At 41.9% G+C, this 19,642-nt stretch overlaps 1 protein-coding gene across 2 annotated transcripts in view; it reads left to right on the top strand.

Annotated features, from left to right (window-relative positions):
* CREB5 (cAMP responsive element binding protein 5) overlaps positions 1-19,642 on the top strand; it is a gene marked incomplete at its 5' end in the record, with an annotated part of 353,505 nt that overhangs the window by 251,861 nt on the left and 82,002 nt on the right. For both annotated transcript variants that reach the window (XM_084620345.1, XM_084620346.1), the window contains 2 exons: positions 13,907-14,033; positions 15,732-15,842. In XM_084620345.1, coding sequence (XP_084476471.1) covers positions 13,907-14,033; positions 15,732-15,842 — 238 coding nt within the window. The remainder of the gene's footprint in view (positions 1-13,906; positions 14,034-15,731; positions 15,843-19,642) is intronic.

Raw genomic sequence — 19,642 nt, 5'->3', positions numbered from 1 at the left:
TGATCTGCAACATGAAAGGCTTCTATAGCCACACTAAGAATGAAAAAAACCCCAACCCCACAACAGCCCTGAATTGCTGCAAATTTAACTCCATACTCCCACAATGGTAATGACTGAAAAGTAGTTTTGTCAATATTTATAAATCAATGCAAACCAGAAACTGGATGTTTTAATTTACCATGGTTTAAGTGTAACTGATACCCCTAAGTTTAGAGCTTTCAGCTTTGTAAAGTGCAATGTTATTGCAGGGCATGCATCCAATTTTTAAAACATTATATAGATTGGAGACAGATGAGCTTTCCAGAATTATTTTAGGCCTATTTTGATTAAATGCCCAAGATGCAATTTCCAATGGAAATTAATTGCATTGATGTGAAAACAAATGAACTCCAACCTCAAAATCAGCTGCAGCTTCATGTTCAATACAGTACTTAAAAGGGATGGAGCAGGCACCAAAAACACTGGTGTGAGTTATAACTTCAAATCAGCTTTCACCCATTCCCCTTGAACGCCGTTGGAAAAATAGACCCTAGCACTGATAGCACATATTTTTCAAGATAATCTTAATGTCAGTATCTAAAAGGCAATATTTCACATTATAGGCCTGATTCAAACATGGTTGAAATCAATGGGAGCCATTTTATTAGCTTCACTGGGCTTTAGATCATGCCCTGTGACACTTCATGGTGAGGCATTTCTGCTGTGTATGTCATCCAGCAATATACAAGGAGATGGGAGATTTTATTAGAAAAAGGGTAGGGGACTTGATTCTATCCCCTGAGGAGCACTTGGGCATTTTTGTTACCAAATTAGTTTAGGAATCAGATTAGCTCAGTCTTTCCAGTTGTGCTTTCGGCATCATCCTTAGGTCAAAAAGTAGCTTCAGGTACATATGTGCGCTCCCTCAATCAGTGAACAACTCCCATTGACATCAGTTGTATATGTGGACCGAGAAGACAAAGCATAGCCCTTTAAATAATGAAAGCAGTCAACATTTGCTCAAAGCTATCTGTGTTGAGCTACTTTTTGAGCCATTCTCTTTGGCTTTTTCCTGTTTTCTTAATGTTTTGCTCTCCATCCTGTCCCTCTCATCATTCCCACTAACACAGTTGTCACTAGGAACTTTTAACATGATGCAGTTGGCCCAAAGGTTCCTTCCAAGAATTCGTTTAATATTCATTTTGATCTTCATGAAATTTTTAAAGGAATCAGAAGAGGGGTTGGTGGTGGGATGTTACTGACCATAAACAGGTTCTTGGCAGCCTTACCTCCTGGATATAACTTGCTAAACAGGTTTCTGAGTAGAGAGAGAAGCCCTCCCTCCTCCATTCCCCCTCCTACCCCCCCTCCAGTTACTCACATTCCTTCCAAGGAAGAGGTTTTGAACAGGTGAAGGTCTGCAACACTTACGTAAAATGAAGAAGTTTGTTCCCTCTCACAGAGCATTGGATGTTTGAAATCATAAGAAGCTATAATAATGGCACAGAAGGGTCAGGGAAACTAAGAACAATATGAAATACATACTATCCAGAATATGGCATATATTGGTGCTAAGGCACAGGACTAGAAGCTAGGAAAGCTGGGTATGATCTGCCACAGACCTCAGATATCACCTTAGGCAAGTCACCAAAATTCTTTTTGTCTCATTTTCTATAAAATGGGAATCATGGAATTTTTAAATTTTCTAAATCACACGTCTTGAAGATGATAGGTTTTTAGCCCCATTTTCAGAACTTAGATCTGGTAATAATCTAAATATTGTTTGCAGGCACTATACAGAGGAAGTGGAGCAGGTTCAGTATAGATTGGAGAGAAGTTTGCACATTATAGAGACCATGATGTTTTCCTATCATGAGTGTTGTTTATCTGATTTTTGGCTTTTGCAAAAGGCCCCTTCACACTGCTTACCTATTTCCTAATTACAAGTGCATTAAATTTGTATACTCACAGCAAATCCCATGTACTCACATATCTTCTTCCTCCTCAGCTGCCATTATCTCTGTGAGGTGTTTCCACTCTAGTCTTATCACAAGGATGCTCCAGCTCTCACAATAGTATTATATCTGTTTATTATAGCTACTCTTTATTATTATTTGTATTACAGTAGCACCTTCAGGTCCCAAGAACTATTGGAGCCCCATTGTGGTAGGCTCTATACAAATACCGAGTGAGGCAGGATTCTGCCCTAAAGAGCTTACCGTCTAAGTAGATAAAATAGACAAAAAGTGGGAAGAGGGAAGAGTGTTCCCATTTTATAAATGGGGAACTGAAGCACAGAGATTTTAGGGGGATTTTCCATGGATGTCTGAAGCCAAGCTAGGAATTAAACCCATATCTCCTGAGTTCCAGTCCAGTGACTTAGCTCTAAACTGTCCTTCCAACCCATTTGGTGACAACATTCCTTATTTGAGGAGTATCTGAGAAAGAAAGGGGTAAAGAGCCCATAAGCCATCTGAAACACAAGCCCTTGGTTCTTCCAGTATAGCATAAGGGCACAGAAGAGGGTCAGCAAGTACATCCTGAGACACCCCAAGCAAGCAAACATTTCTGAAACACGGGGCATGAAACTCCTGCTGCAGCATCCATCATTCATTTGAGGACAGTAAAAACATGTGCTGTCATTTTTGACATTTTAATTGAAAAGAAAGCTTACACAGATTTCAACCTTAAGTAGTATGTTTATACAAGTGTATATAGAGAAATAATCTGTCAGTTCAGAGCAGGCTCGGTGCTACAAGATTTGGTTTAGTAACCGAACAATCCAACATTAGCTCACACACCTTGCCTTGTTCCATGCCTCAATAATTTTTAGTAGAAATACTTTGCCTAAAGGCACACAGTTATTAAAAAAGAGGCTGAGCTTGCTTAAATTATTAGCTCATGGTAACAAGCCTGCACTGGAGAAACTGTTGGTCCTTTGTTTTCACAATTTAGCTCTAATTCGCCATCTTATTTTCAGAGACAAACTTCTGCTTTGTTTGGGAAGCTTAAAAAAAAAACGAACAAAGACAGGACGAATAAATCACTTAAAAAAGAAGGCAGTTTTTTTCTTTTAGAATAAAAGTAGTTTTAAAACACCCAGTTATCCTTATATTTTTATTAACATTTACTGGCTTAATAATAAGAGTGAATAGAATCAGAAAAGTTAATTGATAAATTTGTTTTCCCAAATATCCAATTGGTTCTAAGTGCTCAGTGAAAAGCTCTGACCCTGTCAACCTGCTGAAGGTGGGGAGATCCTTTCTCTTCATCATTTTTCTCTTTTTGAGAGCAATAGTTGTTTTATGATGCAAAGTTATGAAAATATAATGTATATTTGTGCTGCTGTAAAGCACTCAAGAATATTTAACTGACTGGGTTGCGGGAGCGGCTGACCATTCTAACACCTGTATAGAGACAAGTTTACCAGAACAGCTAATACATGTTCCATTGTCACCGGTGGCTGGTGGTTAGGGTTCTTTCAGCTTTTTTATTCACTGAGCTCTAGATTTTTCAAGTGTCCACTAATTCTGCATGCCTAACATTTGGATGCCCTACCTGAGTAATCTGAATGTCTCAAGCTGAATGCCCCAAATTAGTGGACACATTTGAAATTTTTTTGCCTTAACTATTTTAAAAATTTGTTTTAAGGTAATAATGCTGTACAGGATATTCAGATATTAGTACGTGCGGTCAGTGCCTTCTCTTTTCTCTCTAGAGTATTAGTTGTGGTGGGACAAAATCACTTGTCTTCCTGCATGATCAAACTTTTGGTCTGGCTTGAGCTCAGAGCATGCAACAATACTTTAATCAAATAAAGGACACTTACTAGTGCTCTCAACATCCCTGGGATGTATTTTGTCATGTTTTGCTGCATTCTGGTTTTCTCTTTATACCATTTTTTTATTATAGTATAGGTTTTATCTGAGCCAGTTCTTCATTTTAATCTCTCCAGCGTGCCTTTAGCTGTTTTCCCTAGTTTTGCTCTACTCAGTTACATATGGAACAATGGCATAATTATGATTTGTGGAGTGCAAGCAGTATACAGAACTTAAAGGAAGACAGTCTCTGCTCTGAGGAGACTAAAATCTAAGAAACTATGCTAGCTTTCTTTCTTTCTTTTATTATTCTACTAATGGGTCAGGCAACAAGACCAAGTGAAATATTTAGAGAGAAAGAGAGATTGAAACCAGCAGTTTCTAAGACCCACAAGAGCCAAAAGGCAAATGTTAATAAGTTCTGGGAAGCTTTCAAGGACCTGCTGGTCCTTGTACTTATGCTGAATTCCCAGAGGTTTGTAGAACATGTGTTCAGGAAATATAGGTGATATTTGCACAATCTGAGTTTCTAAAGGCAAGATTTATTATTAACTAAACCCTTAACAGAGTTTGACCCAGTTTGACCCACACACAGGGGCTGTGTGTGCATTTGGAAGTGGACATTTGCCGCCCCCCACCCCCAAAAAAAAAATCTTCAAAGGGCCCCAAATTACTGTCATGCCAAAAGATGTACAAAGTTAATCATTGTTAAGCAGTGGAACAGTCACAGACTGAAGAGTCTTCATCCTTTATATGAATCATGGCACAAATCTGACACAAGTAGCCAAATTTTTCTTTTTTGATCTCAAGATTTTCCAGAGGTCTAACTAGCCCCTAGACTCCTGTTGTTGTTTTTTTAAATAGTAATATCCAGAAGGCCCCCAAAAATCACCCCCCTCCAATAATAGAATCCTCGACGAGACTCTAGTATGGCCCATTATATACTCTGTGGTAGCCTAATTTGTGGTGCCCTTCTTTCATCAGGGTAGGTGAAGAGCGCAGCACTCTTAGGGAATTTTGGAGGTGTTACTCCACAAATCAGCTGTTATAAGGAATGTAAGTATTCATCCACATCTTCTTCCTCTGTCTTCTCCCTGATCCTTGCCTGGCAGTACTTAAGCATGCCATCCCTATTATTAAATAAAAACACCCTACAATTCTGAGGGAGAGGAGTTGCTCCTTGTACTCAATTTCTTACATGTCAGAAAGTGAATTCCATCTCTCTGATAGCTATTGACCATTCCCTCATCATTTCACATGTTGACTGCTACAACTTCCTGCATTCTGGCCCCGATCACTATAACTGTGCTCCACTCAGGTCCATTTAAAGGGCCACTGCTAATCTTCCAGGCTTGCTGCTTTAACTACACGAACTACCTTTTTGGAGCCCCCTCCTCCACGGCTTCACCTCAAATTAAACAAGCTTCTTATCTTTACTTTTTAAGACCTTTTACAATTTAGCCTCATCTTAGCTAGCTGCTCTAGTAATGTATTGTGACATCGACCACCACTTTCACCTTGCCAGCCACCCCATCCACTAGTCGGTTTCTCCCCCAAACACCTGTGAGCTTTTTCCACACCACCTCTTATGTCTGGGAAAATCCCTGGTATTATCCATGCAGCCACAACCTTAAAATCTCCCCACGAGGGTTGCCTTTGCCACAATGCCTACAGAACTGTTCTAACTGATTATAGCTAGGCAGGTTCTGAGCTGGGACTTCCTTCCTTTTCCTACACCCTTGCTCTTTCACGCTTCCCCATTCCTGTCATTCCCCACCATACCTCTACCTCCACTTTAAAAAAAATGTAAAAAGACAAAAGCAACATCAAAAATGTAACTAACTAAGCTGTGCCAATTCTTCATTCTGTTACTTTTCTTATGTGTTATATCCCCATCCTGTGTCCTTCATCTGTCTTTTAGATTGTAAACACACTGGGGTAAAGACTGTCACTTATCTACATTTGTATAGTGCCCAACCAATTGGGATCTTTGAGCTGCTACCATAGTATAAGTATCTACTACTGGTGATAAAAAAAATATCACACGAGTATGAATTGTCTGTGAAATACAAACAGAGATCTCTGCTAGATTGGAAAAGATCCGCTTCTTTAGGTGCCAGTTTTCTTTTCCTAGAATACAATTCAGTTCTGCACTTAACTTGGCTAAACAAAGCTCTTCTTTCATAGAGAGTTCTGCTCTTTGATGATATTGGAACCATAACATTGTTAAACGACAGGTACTATAGGTCAGGTGAGGTTTATAAAATGGCAGGGGATTCCGAAAGAGTGTCTGGTACAATGCTTTTCTCCTATGAACATAGTGGGCTGAAAGTAGACAGAATCACAGTCTTAAAGTGTCCTGGCTTTTCAGGATGAAAGTCTCGAAAGCACCAGGCAACAATTAGGCAACTGGAAAAAGTATGTCAACATCAGTACGTTTCAGCAGTGGCACTGTAGGTCAAGCGATTGCCAGCCAACATGCAATAACCGGTCAGTGCCCATCTTAGGTACAATTCCTGGTGCAAATATTTCCCCTCTGCCTGAATCTAGAGGATTTATCCTTGTAGTTCGTGCTGCACTTTTCAGATACTTAAGCAATGTGGTAGCACTGCAGGCTTTCTGAGGTGCTTCACTTTGAGGGCAGTTCAAAATACAAATACATGGTAACGTGTGACTATGTGCAGGCAGCTGGTGTGCTGGGACTGCTGCTTATTAAACTGATAATTGTTTCATCCTTGTCTGATTCTTGTATCCACCTGTTGTGTCTCATCATATTATTAAGGACCGAGACGTGGGCAGTAATGCCTCATGGTCAGAGCAGTGGCGGTCAAGCCTATTGGGTTGGAGCCAGAGTCAAGAACCAGGAGTCAGAACAAAGGGTCAGAGCTGGAGTCAGGAGTGAGAGTCAGGAAGCAGAGTCAGAATCAAGGGCCAAATGCCAGAGCCAAGGGTCAAGTCAGAGCCAGGAATTGGAGCTGAGGGTTAGAACCAGGTTACCTGGAGTAAGGGAGGGCAGGAGCAGGGCTGAGATAGGGTCTGAGATAGGGCTGGAACAAAGCAGGAGTGGGATTGGAACAAGGCGGAAGCAGATGCGAACATAGCTGTGGGTGGGTGCCCTGCTGCTGTTGGTCTTAAGAGCGGGTCTGCTGATCCCCTCAGTCAGTTGGACAGTTTAGAGCATCAGGAGGCTCAGTTGGGGCCAGCTGTGCTCATCAGACTGTCTGGCTCTTAAGCTATCAGTTAAGCAGGCTAGCTGCAGGCTCTTGCTGCTGACAGTACCCCCTCCTCTGAGGGTGCCTTCCAAGAGTCCCAGGGTTGGGCTTGTCAGGATAGGCTTGCTGAAACTCCTGCAGTAGGTCTGGGGTATGAATATTTTCCACTGGTTCCCAGAATTGTCTGTCTGGATTATAACCCTCTCTGTCCACTAAGTTTCCCTCCAATGCGTCAAGAGCAAGGATTTGTTGAATCAAATACTCCTCCGGCTCCTGGATGGTGATAGGTGGGGGTGGACCACATTGGAATGTAAGACTTCAATGTAAGGCTTCAACCGAGAGACATGGAACACCTTGTGGATCCTTACAGACTCTGGCAACTGTACGCTGAATGCCACTGGATTGACCCATTCCAGAATCTTACATGGATGTAGATACTGGTGGTCTAATTTAGCTGATGGCTGCATTAACCTAAGGTACCAAGTGAACAGCCACACCTGGTCACCTACGGCAAGGTCAGCGTGGTGCTTATAAACCCCCTTAGTAGCTATCAGCTATTCCTTCCATTCTTGGTGTAGCTGACAGAGGTGGGAGGTTAAGTCTGAAGCAGTGGGTATCAAAGACTTTGTGAGGATGTCTGGATGAAAATGAGGATGAAACCCAAAGTTGGTGAAGGAGGGACTTTATTGGGTGGAAGTGTGTGTGCCATTATTATACACAAATTCAGCCTAGGGAAGCAGAGAAACCCCTTCATCTTGGTGATAGTTCAAAAGCAACAAAGATATTGCTCAAGCATAGGTGGCGCATGGGTCTTTTGTTTTGGGAGGCTATGCCCAGGAGTGCCAGAAACTCCCTAGAAGTGGCGGGGCCCGGACCGTGGCCCCCCACCCCAGCTGAGGCCCCACTCGTGCTCTGCCCCTCCCTCCATGGCCCTACCCATGCTTCAACCGAATGCCCCACCCGCCGCTCTCTCAGGGAGCAAGAAACAGCAGGGGAGCAGGTGCTTGTGGCAGGGGAAGCAGCAACAACTGCAGGAGGGAGGTGATTCCATCAGGGGACTATGGGAGGGAGCAGAGAACAGCAAGAGGGCAGGACATGACCAAACGAGGTGAAGGTAGGAAACTGCATGGGGAGGAGGATAGACAGGAAGAGGGACGAGAAGGCCTGTTGGCCCAGTGCAGGCTGACGTAGGAAGAGGAGGGACCTCTGAGGGAGAGCACGTGTGCCCAGATCCACACATCCGTGGACAGCAGGGGAAATGCTGCAGCTGCAGGGCGAGGGAAGGCAGATGGGCAGTGTATTCTTCGTATCAAACAAGTCAGCAAATTCTTGGTATTTAGCTGTTATTACAGAGGTGATAGGAGGGGACGCGGAGGGTGCCGAGATTCCTTGCGAACTAATGGCCTTGGGCTTGGATTCTCCAAGGAGGCAAACTGAGCCTCCCGGGAGTTTCTGGCCTATGGCTCAATTTTGGGAGACAAGACTGCTGACAGTGCAGGGACCTGCAACTTACTGCACCTGCCCACCAACAGATATCGGATCCTGTGTGGTGAGCCAGGGCATACCGAGGATAACTGGAAGGTGTTGGGCTCAGATGAGCCCAAACTGAAGGTTTTTCTATGACCAGGGAGAGTGGTGTCCTCCAAGGGGCAGGTACCTGGTTTCAATGAGAGGAGCAACCCGTTGATAGACTCTGCCAAATCTGGAGATCTTTCCCATTGGATGGGGATCATATGTGCTTGTTCAAAGTCCAAGTCCATGAAATTACCAGAGGCCTCTGAATCCAACAGCGCTTACAAAGTTGGAGAGGGAGTCAGAGATGTGTTGGGTTCGGGTTAGTTGTTGCTAGAATACCGGTGGGCAAATATCCTTATTGGGTACTGGGGTTTGGGGAACTCACTAGCCCACCTTCTGTAGGAGCTGGGACTTGGCATTTCCTGGCAGGGATTGTGAAGCACTGAGGTTCTCAGCAGTACTGTACAGGTATAAGCCCGCCATTCAGTGTCAATTTTTCTCAGCATCGGAAAGGCCGTGACAGGCTTGGTCAATTTGGATGAGCTCAGTCTGTGGGGGCAAAGCCAGTGATTGGTGAGTTGGAGCCAGGGAAACCGCTGGTACATGGGTGACTGACCCTTGCTCTTGGAGGTGCTCCTTTATACAGTTATCGATCTTCACGCACAGTTCCATTAGATCATCCACCCATGCCAGCTTGTCTTTGATTTCTTTGTTAAGGCTGAACTAGAAGTGGTAACACTGCGCAACCTCATTCCACTTAGTGTCTGCTACCAGGCATCGAAATTACACAGTGAATTTGACAACTGATTGGTGCCCCTGCCACAGTGCTTGGAGTACAGACTCTGCTGTGCGCATGTGATTTGGGTCATCAAAGATCACTGTCATGGCTTGCACAAAGTTTTCAGATTGACCCAGGAGCAGACCAGATTTCTCCAGGAGCTGGGAAGCCAAGGCCAGGGCCTCCTTGACTAGAAAGCTGATGGGCTTGGTCAGTGGGGAATGTTCTCAGTTGCAACAGAAACAGAAGCTGATACGGATTCAGGAATCTGTGGAATTTGCCACGGTTGCCATCAAAGTTATCTGGCAATGGAATCTTTGGTTCTCAGGGTGCCAGGGTGGCATGGCTTGCACCTGCAGTGCCATATTCTGTGCCTGCAGGGCAGCAACCTGAGCCTACAGGATGTATACCCACCATTTCCAACAGGGAGATATTTGTCTTGGTGGGATCAGTGCCCGCAGGGAACCGGGCCCCTTTTCCCTGATGGGGGTTACTTGGGGGGGGGTGCTTAAACTACTAGGGACCTGGACAGTCAGGCCTAGTGGTCAGAGCTGTGACGGTCAGGCCTAGTGCTCAGAGCCAGGGTCAGAAACCAGGGGTCTGAGCCAGGAATCAGAGCCAAAAGTCAGAACTGGAATCAGGACCTGAATACCAGAACCAAGGATTAAGTCAGAGTCCGAGCCAGGGAACTGAAGCCAAAAGTCAGAACTGGGTTATCTGCAGTAAAGGAAGGCAGATGCAGGGCTGGGTCCAAAGCAGGAGTGAGGCTGGGACAGGGCTGAAAGAAGGCAGGAACTGAAACTAACACAGCCATGGGTGTATGCTTTGAGCAACCACAGCCCTGGTGCTATTGCTGGTCTTAAGGGCAGGCCTGATGATCCCCTCAGCCAATCAGGCAGTTTCACCAATCAGGTGCCTCAGTTGGGACCAGGCTGTGCTCATTTGACTGCTGAGGGTTAAGTTAGTAGGTAAGTAGGCTAGCTGTGGGCCCTTACTCCTGATGCATATGCATAGACTGTAAGCCCTTTGGGGCAGTACCTGACACAGCGGGTCCCTGATCCCTAACTGGGGCTTCTAGGCATGGTTCAATACAAATAATAATAATAATGAACATTGGCTCTCATTTGAATTGAGGCTGTTAGGAGAAGCAGGATGGAATGTATCATGCTTAAGATCCTTTGATCTGGAGTTCTTCTGCAAACTAGAAACATGCTCCTGACTGCTTCAGTCCTGCTACATTTAAAGCCATGAGGGTCTAGGCCTATGTGGCTGAAAATAACCCCAGGGAACCTCAGCTAGAAATTTCTGTGAACTGAGGAAGCACGAGACTACAGTGAAGATAAATGGTCTTAACAAGTAAAACAAGTGGTAACCAGACAATAAAGAGAGCTGGTTCAAATGGGATTTTCAGCATAGCCCGCAGCATGCCTGGTATCAAGAAGAAGTGTTTGTGTTGCATTTGATACACTGTTGGAGTTATCTTTATTTTAGTCTATGCATATAGGTCCTGAGCATGAACCCATTGAAGCCATAGAGAAATTAAAAGTTGTAAAATGTCTCCACTGGGTTCACTTATGGCTAGGTTTCCAGAACAGTTGAGCACTCACAAGTTCCACTGAAGTCAAACAGCTGTGAGTGCTTAAAATCTTTGAAAATTAGGTCTCATTAGTGTCTAGACTGGTATGTTGCTTCCTCTATAGAGCAGTTCCCTATCTGCAGGTTGTTTGTCCAACAAACCTATTTACTAGAGTACAAAACGACTAATGCTCAGGGCCTAAAACCTTTGAGTCAGCAGCACTGACTGACAGGTCAGGGGGCTGTTCATCGTCTTCAGCATTTTATCAAGTGTACAAAGATGGGAGGTGAATGGAGGACAATGTGCACTTCCAGCATAAAAAATGATAATACCTGTCTGTCACAAGAGCATCACTTTTGTCTCCCTGATTTATTTGCTGCTACAGAAGGTTAAAAAGCAACAACAAAAAAAGAGCACTTTGTCCTCTTAAGAGAAGTGATAAATGGGATGGAATGTAAGAACCAGACAAATTAGTATTTCAGTCAATTTCAATCTGTAGAAAAGTGTGTGTGTGTTAATCAATGGCTTGTTTCCAGTGTGGAAGAAATAGAAATATCTGTGAGCACTGGCTAGTGTCAAACTCCCCTACTACAGAAATGAGTCTGGTGTGCATGTTATGTAGCATTTTTATTAGTGGCAAGAGTGCAGACTTTTTGACAAAGAGAGTCAGCCTTGAAACACAAAATCTCTGATTGTACTGCAGAGCTGGGAAAGATCGTTCTCAGGGAAAGGGCAAGCAGGAGCTTTAGTAGGGGGAAAAACCCTAGAAGTAGTGAGGTGTTGAAAAAAAAATCTTTCACCAAGTGCAAAGCATATGCAGACCCACAAAGCTAAGCAGCATGAAAGGTGAGACTGGATACAGCGAGGTAGCTTATTTGCTATTGCAATAAATACAAATAATTCCCTTTTGACTAAATCCCATATTCCCAGGCTCATTAAATCAATTTCAGAAATTTTTTTGGCTCTGGAACATATAAGCAGAATTCAAACCGTGCTGTCCCAGGAGGTTCACTAGCATAAATTGCATAGGTCAGGCCAAAATAAGTTTCTGTCAAACAGCCTAACACCTATGGTTATTATGAAGCTGGTGAGTTGTACAAAGGGCCTGTATATGAGATTGTCAGTATGAATACATGGTGGGGGGAGGTAAAAGCTATTGTCATGGAACTTGTTTCACTTCAGTCTCATTGAGAGTCAACTGATATTTTATTGAATAGGATCCTTCTGTGAGCTCACAGCAGTGAAAAAAGGGAAAAATCCTTTAGGTCATGGTAGTCTGTCTGTCCTTCTTCAAGATTGTACCCTAAGGCACATAAGCTCAGTGCATTGTCCAGTGGGATGGGGGTGGCTTCCACACTTCCTTTGGGAGATGACTGCAACCTAAAAAACCCAAATAAAGATCAAGTTTCTCCCAATATTCAGCTGCATTTTTCTCATTTTTAGATTTATCTCACTACTCTTAGTTACACGTCCCTGTACAGTCCCACCCTACGTAACTTCTCTCCATCCTTGATGCTTGATTCATGCTCACAGATGCTGGTAGCAGCTGCATTCCAGGCAATAGGGGAAATTCAGACCCTGGGGAGATAAGGCAACAGTTGCGTTTATTTCCTCTCACGGGGATAGGGAGATTTAAAGTGCAGCCTGCTCTCTCATAGGAGACCCACTGACAGTGGATAACCAGGGGGTGAGCTGACTTGTGCTGCTCCCAACTACCGCAGTTATGACCTCCAACTCCCTGACGAGAATAGCTCACTTTGGGGGCTGCAGTCGCTGGCGGTGGACCCCTCAGTGGAATGGGGGTGCTTATTTAGGGCTGAATAACACCCTGGAAGTGTAGAGGCTTCAAATATTTGTAGACTTTTCTCATCTTTGCCCCATACAAATTGCTTACCTAAGTCATAAATCAGTCCCTCCAGCTTCCTAATTATTTGCATTTCCTCTTAACGCCTTCCAGTGCCTTTATCAATATCTATTTGCTAATGGATTGAACATGATGCTGCAGGTGCATTCTGGTCTGTGATGCTCTTTCTGTGACACCCAAAATTGAACTGTCCTATTTGTTGCCATGTTGCATGTCTTCTATCCTGGTTTTGGAAAATTAATATTACGTTTGCTTTTCTCCATTGCTTCTCTAGGACTTTTCAAAAAAAGCTGAATAACTGGTTTACTAACTCCCCTGACACCCAAGGCTCCATATGATCTAGACTGCCCGATTTTGTCTTCACATCATTCACTTTCCCTCCCTTTTCAAGGGAATCATGACTTCCCAAATGTTTTTCTTCTTAGAGGCAGTTATTAAAAAGTAGTTCAGTACCCCAGCTATCTTTGAATCCATTCATTTAATGATCCTTCTCATTTGTTAATAGGTCTGCTTTCCCTCTAATATTTATTTTCCCCTGGTATATTTGTAAAAAACCCTTCTAAATCTCTTTAATGCCTTTTGCTAACATTAACCCATTCTGCTTTTTTTCACTCCTTTTTTTTCCTTATAAACCCCTTAATCTGGCTCTGAGAATTAATCGTAATTCTCACTTTTCCATTTCCAGTGCCATGAGTGACATGCTGACCAGTAAAATCAGGACTGTTGCTTTGGAAGGAGGAAATGGAGTTTATTGCAGAAGATATATCTGTGTATATACAGTAGTGAAAAATGTTCAAATTAAAGTAATTTATAGGTGATAAGATTTCTATTAATTTATGCATGTTTAATAGACTATCATGCACTGTTTTGTGTCTGTGGGCAGAATTTATAACAATGCATTCACTATAGAATGTCTATATCATACTTGCCAGGAAGTAAAGCAAATTAGGGCATTCACTAAGAAATATCAAAGGAAATCAGACCTGGGTTTTACTTGCCGTTTCCTTAATACTTTCTGTTACATGGATCTACAGACAGTGGCACTAATACTCTGCCTTCTACTTCTATATAGTTGTCTACTGCTGTTTGTGATAGAAATGTCTGGGACTGTCGAGCTTGCTTTAGCCTCCACAGACAGTGACACCATTTTCTCCTTTCTCCTAGGCCTGTCCCAGGTTCTCTGTCTTCACTACTACACCTACACAACCGACAAAGACAGCCCATGCCTGCCTCTATGCCTGGCACCCTGCCCAATCCTACCATGCCTGGATCTTCTGCAGTACTAATGCCAGTAAGTTATTTTATTTTAATACTGTATCAGGCATTATCAGGGGCAAAGATCTACCTCACTGCACACAGTGAAAATGAAGTGATCCAAAATAGAGAATACAGAGTTTTGTGTCATTTTGCACTCCATTATGCCTGTTTTACACAGATGTAACTCAATTAACTCCAGTAGAGGGTCTCCTGATTTGAACCACTCCTGATTTGAACCACATTCTAGAATCACATATTCTTATTCTTTATTAGAGTTTTTTGGGTCCTGATATTGATCTTACTTACTGGTGTAAATCAACAGCGTCTTCACTAGAGGCAATGGAGTTACACAATTGTGAGATTAGAATTGGGCCCTTACTGGACAAAGCACATGCATGATGCCAATTTAATCTCAAAATAATTACTCACCTACTGTGAGGAGGTCAGTCAATAAGAAGTGAAAGTGATTTATTTTTCAGAACCAGTAATCAGTCATTTGCTGTAGATATGGACCGAATCCTACATGGTTGCCTTTGCCCTCAGCTCCCATTCTTCAGTTACCTGTCTTGCAAGATGCAGCCCCTACTTTTCATAGTATTTTAGCAGCCCTGTTAATATAAAAAGTTTTGGGAGACAAACGGCAGAAATTAATGAGGAAGGTTAGAAATAATGAAATAAAACACTCATACTTCACTGTGCTGAATGTGTTCATTTTGCAAGGCTGTCTGAGAGCTAATGTTTGTGCTGTTCCTAAAATAAAAGTATCCTCCTCCATCTCTGGGAAGGGAAGAGCATGCCATTTGTTTTGTGCATGGTGGAACAATGATGGGACTTTGGGCAATTCACCTGGCAGATTTGGGCTCTTGTCTGTGTTAAGTCTTCCAGAAATGAGAGTGTGGCAGTACTTGTCATGGGAGAACTCCCAAGGAGCCCTCAGTGGGGTGAATATTCCTTTAAAGTACAGCTTATTTTCAGGTTCAGGGGGTGCAAATTTGTTCCTACTTCACCCACAGGAGTGAATCCAGTCATCTGTTGTTAAATGGAATAAAACATTGAATCCTACCATATCTCTTTTCACTGAAAACATTAGAGAGAAGCAGTTTTAAATAGTAAATTCTCCTTGTTCCAACTGTCTTTTGAATTTGTCAGGGTACTATAGTGTAGTGAATTTAGCTTGCAAGAAGAGCTCTAAAGGGTTGGTAGGGTGTTTTTGTTTTGTTTTGTTTAGACTCCAAAGCTACACTAACATGACCTGGGATATATGAAAAACTCCCCTTGATGGAGCAGTCCCAGAGAAGAAAAAAGAACCCAATTCCTGTTCCATACACTCTAGATCATGGATTTTTATTTACGTTTTCAACAAGCTGAGCTGGGCTGCAGTGACAGCAGAAGCCACAACTTTATACAATGATGCTTTTAAAACCACTTAACTCAGAGTGTTGTTATACTAAAAGGGGGGAAATCATTACAAAAAAAGTTCAAACCTGGGTGGCTGATATGTTTGTTTTGAAAAGAAACTCTTTTTTTGAATGGCTTTTGAGAAAAGCAGCGTTTGTAGGACAAATTTGGAGAATAAGCAAATATAAGCAGTTCACAAAACAGTTTTTTGAGGGATGACTCAAAGAAATAAAGCTGGGTCCCTTTGAAAAGAAACTGAACATATGTCCTTGAAAATGTTTTTAGACTTTATTTTGTTGTCTAATTTGTTTTTCTTTTTTTCTTCCTTTTAAAGATGGAGAGACAAATGTCAATGAACTCCAGTATCATGGGGATGCAAGGCCCAAATCTCAATAACCCGTGTGCATCGCCCCAAGTCCCTCCAATGCATTCAGAAGCCAAAATGGTAAAAAGAAACAATTACAAATCCTTTTTTATATTGTTTTTACACAGCAGTTACCTGGAGCAGTAGGCAGGCATAGCTTACCTCATTCTTAGTCATGGATCATGTGATCTTTATCCATGCCTGCAACTGGCTGTCAGCATACATGCACTTTCAGATGTTACCAGTTTCCATTGACTCTGGGCGAGATTAATTTAAAGAGAGTGGACCATCTGATCCTTACCATGTTTAATAGGAATGTTGGTGCAGATGTGTGGAAAATCAGCAAATAGGCTAGCTGGTTCTGTGATGGTGTCTGCAGCTTGGGTTAAAAAATTGTAAGTAAACAAACACTAGAGTAAAGGGGTCTGGTGTGGTGGGCACGGGCATACTGTCTGATTTTTCTAGGTAGGCATGTGGCAAACAGGGGTGATGTCAGAGAACAGTGTTAGAGGCACAAACTGAACAATGCTTGGAAAATCAGGATTATATTTTTTTTTCTTGAGTGCAGCTGATGAGGTTAGAGCAACTGATAAAGTGATAATTTGGACAAAAATGATTTAGTATTTTAAATGAAATAGTTACTTCTAATTAGTGCTTAATCTAGGCTTGCTGCATCAGATATGAAAGTGAAAAAAAATTGCTTGAGCCCTGGCACCTCTTTCATTACAAATTAAGCACTGCTTCTAATGTTTCCTGAAGTTACTGTGATGTGTGTATTGTGCGCTTAAATCTCCCCTGTAGTGTGCAGAGGATTTATTTGTGTGAATGCCATTAGCATTGAGTTTGTAAGTCCCTGGGCCCCATACATCCACTTCCAGAGGAGCATACAGTAATAATACCCCATAGCTGTGCCCATCAACATATGCTTACATTATAATTGAAATATTAACATTTTGTTTCAGTCTTGTAATAATTGTTTGATGGCAGCTGTAAGTGTAAAGTCACAGGTTGACACATTAAATATGTGGATCCATTTCAAGATACTTTGTGCCTGGTTGTCCTTTCATCCCCATGTAAACCAGGAATGAGCTCATTGGAGTTAGTGGAGTTACACTAGTAGAAAAGTGTAACACATGAGCAAGGAGACTCAGGCCCCCAAAGTTGAATGTCTCATATAGCCTTAAACCACCACATGTTTATATTTCCTAGTTTGATTAGTAGATTTAGTGTCTGTTTGTAAAACAATTGTCATTCATCCCAAGGCAAAGGAAAAGGTGTACCTGTCAGTTGGTACAGTATGTGCAAGAAACCCTCTGTGTATACAGTTTAGGACCAGAAAACATACAAGGTTTTCCTGTCTCTATTTTCTTAGTCATGATAGATCACACATTCACCTCACTATTAGTTTGGGTTAGACTGTTAACCCAAGCTTTGTTAACACCCCATCTACAACCACACTCTGTAAACATGCAGCCAGTTGGCCAGAAGAACAGATGTAGCCAAAAATGCTAGCTACTTCAGCCAAGCAAAATCTGTGGTCTAGAGTTCTTTCTGTGCCACACAGTAACAGTGACATGCCAAATGGCAACAGCATCTGCAGCAGACCTTGTTAAATCTCTTTGGAATAGGCATGTGTTTTTTCAACCCAAGCAATGTTAAGCCAAACCAAATACTCCTTGGTTGAATAAATCCAAAACTGGCATCTGTTTTGGAGACTAAAGTTTCTGCCCACCCCCTTTCCTCTCCCCCCCTCCACCCCCGCTTTTTTTTTTTTTTTTTTTTTTTACTGAAATTGTGAGGCTACTTAAAACAAAATTAAATTATTGGTACATATGATGAGAATTCTGTGCTGTAATATCAGAAATTACACTTTAAAGCAGATCTCTTTAATCTGAAGCAACTTGTTTTGTCCCGAACTCTAATACATAAAGGTATTGCTCTGTGAAATCTTCCCCAGTCTGAGTTGATAACGGGTCCAAGACATTACAGAACAAAATACTGCCCAAAGAACTCTTGATGCCTCTTTCCCTTGCTTCTATGGGCTTTTCTGCCCCCTCTCTTAGAAAAGCAGCAGCACAGGTATGAACCAATAGAACAGAGGCACCAATTACAGACCCTAAACTTCCCTTTTTGAAAATTTACTCCTGTAAATATTTCACATTGTGTATTTATATTATATGTTGCAGTTAACATAAATAAAATGAATGCATGAGAAAATACACATATAACATAACATCCCTTTTCATTCACCCATTATGAATATAAATCTCCAGGAAAAAATAGAATAAAGGAAGAAACCATAGGAAATATTTAGAGAGAAACATTCATTATGACTTAGTTAATGAATTGACAATTTGCATTTTAACTTCATTCTTCACTGTCCTGTTCTTTGTTCTTATAAATAAACACTGCAATCTTCTTCCTATTCAAAGATCTGCAAATGTGAGGTGTTGAATACCTCCTGCAAGTTGAAGTCAGTGGAATGTGAGAGCACTTAGCATCCCCAAGGATCGAGCCCTATGTTAAGAATGAACTTCAGATTTCTTCACAGTTAATGCTGTTATCAATGATGCATCCAACTCCACATATGTGCCATTTTGCCATTTTGCACTCTGTGACTTATATACATAGCATATACTATACAAAAGTCACTGAAGCAGCCCATAGTAACTGGAGAAGTGCTAGCGACTGGGTCTGAGCCAACAGCTACTGAAGTCAATGGCAGTTGGATCAGCACTAATCTACATAGCTGACTGTTTACTCCCCAACACAAAGTGGCGGAATAGATTCCATGGTAGACTCCTCTTCAGATATGAGACATAGATGTAATCCAAATCCCTCTTGCCTTACATGGGACTAGCAGGATATGACCCATAGACTAGGCATAACGGTGTTTAGGTCTCTAAGTGGTTACCTTGTTCCTGTAGAATAAATGTTCATAAACAAATAGCATATATGGAGACTTTTCAGTATAGATGGCAAAATCCAAAGAACTTCACCATGATAACTTCTCCAGAGTCAGTTTGTTGTGAGAAATGGGAACGAGGGTATAATTTTTAAATCAGCTTTTTCTTCCTGCCATTTAAAGGATGCAAAATCCAGTGACCTAATGTTAGATTTTTTAAATTTTTCTTTAGATTAAAATATATTGCTTGAAATATTAATCTGCTGTACCTAATAAACCAGAATGGATTTAAGTTATAATCACAAAAATTTACAGTTTGTTTTATGATATATCTTTCCTTCAGCATATTACATGGTGATTTGTAACTGTCTCAGTTAATGAATGAATGTTTGAATCTCTACATCAGTATTACTTTCTTGCTAGATTCAGAGCTAAAACCCCCGTGATCCCCAGCAAGCACTGATGTTATACATTTTCCCCTCCTAATGAAGTAATATGTATCTTTAAAATTACTAGGTAAAAGTGAATAGAGTATGTCTAGCATGTGAACATGTGGTTAAATACACTAAAGGTATTATGAACCTTGAATTGCCTGCCCCGTCTTTACTATCACATTAGCTGCTCACGTACCATACCTGCAGCTAGTTGAGTTTGCAATTTTAGAAACAGTCGTATTCAAACCTTTGCTTAGCCCCAGTTCTGATATCTTGTGAACCACCAAGCTCAGAAATGAGTAGTACGCATTGTCCCATTGGAAGTCTGAAAATCAGATTTCTAAAAGTTTACAACTCCAACTTGATTTAGGTAGCTGCTATTGTAACACCGACAGACCCCGGTCGTCACTGGGTGGGATTGAACCTGGGACCTCTGAAGCTTAGTATAGGAGCCTCTGGCTCTTAGCTAAGGCTGTAGCAGACTCATCAATCAATAATGCAACTCATGCCCACATGGTGAGGCACTCTGTCCCCCCATGTGG

This window comes from Lepidochelys olivacea, assembly GCF_965140295.1.
Source record: "Lepidochelys olivacea isolate rLepOli2 genome assembly, chromosome: 2".
Classification (NCBI taxonomy): domain Eukaryota; kingdom Metazoa; phylum Chordata; order Testudines; family Cheloniidae; genus Lepidochelys; species Lepidochelys olivacea.
Note: the sequence above shows the minus strand (reverse complement) of the source record. Positions and strands in the feature narration are given on the sequence as shown.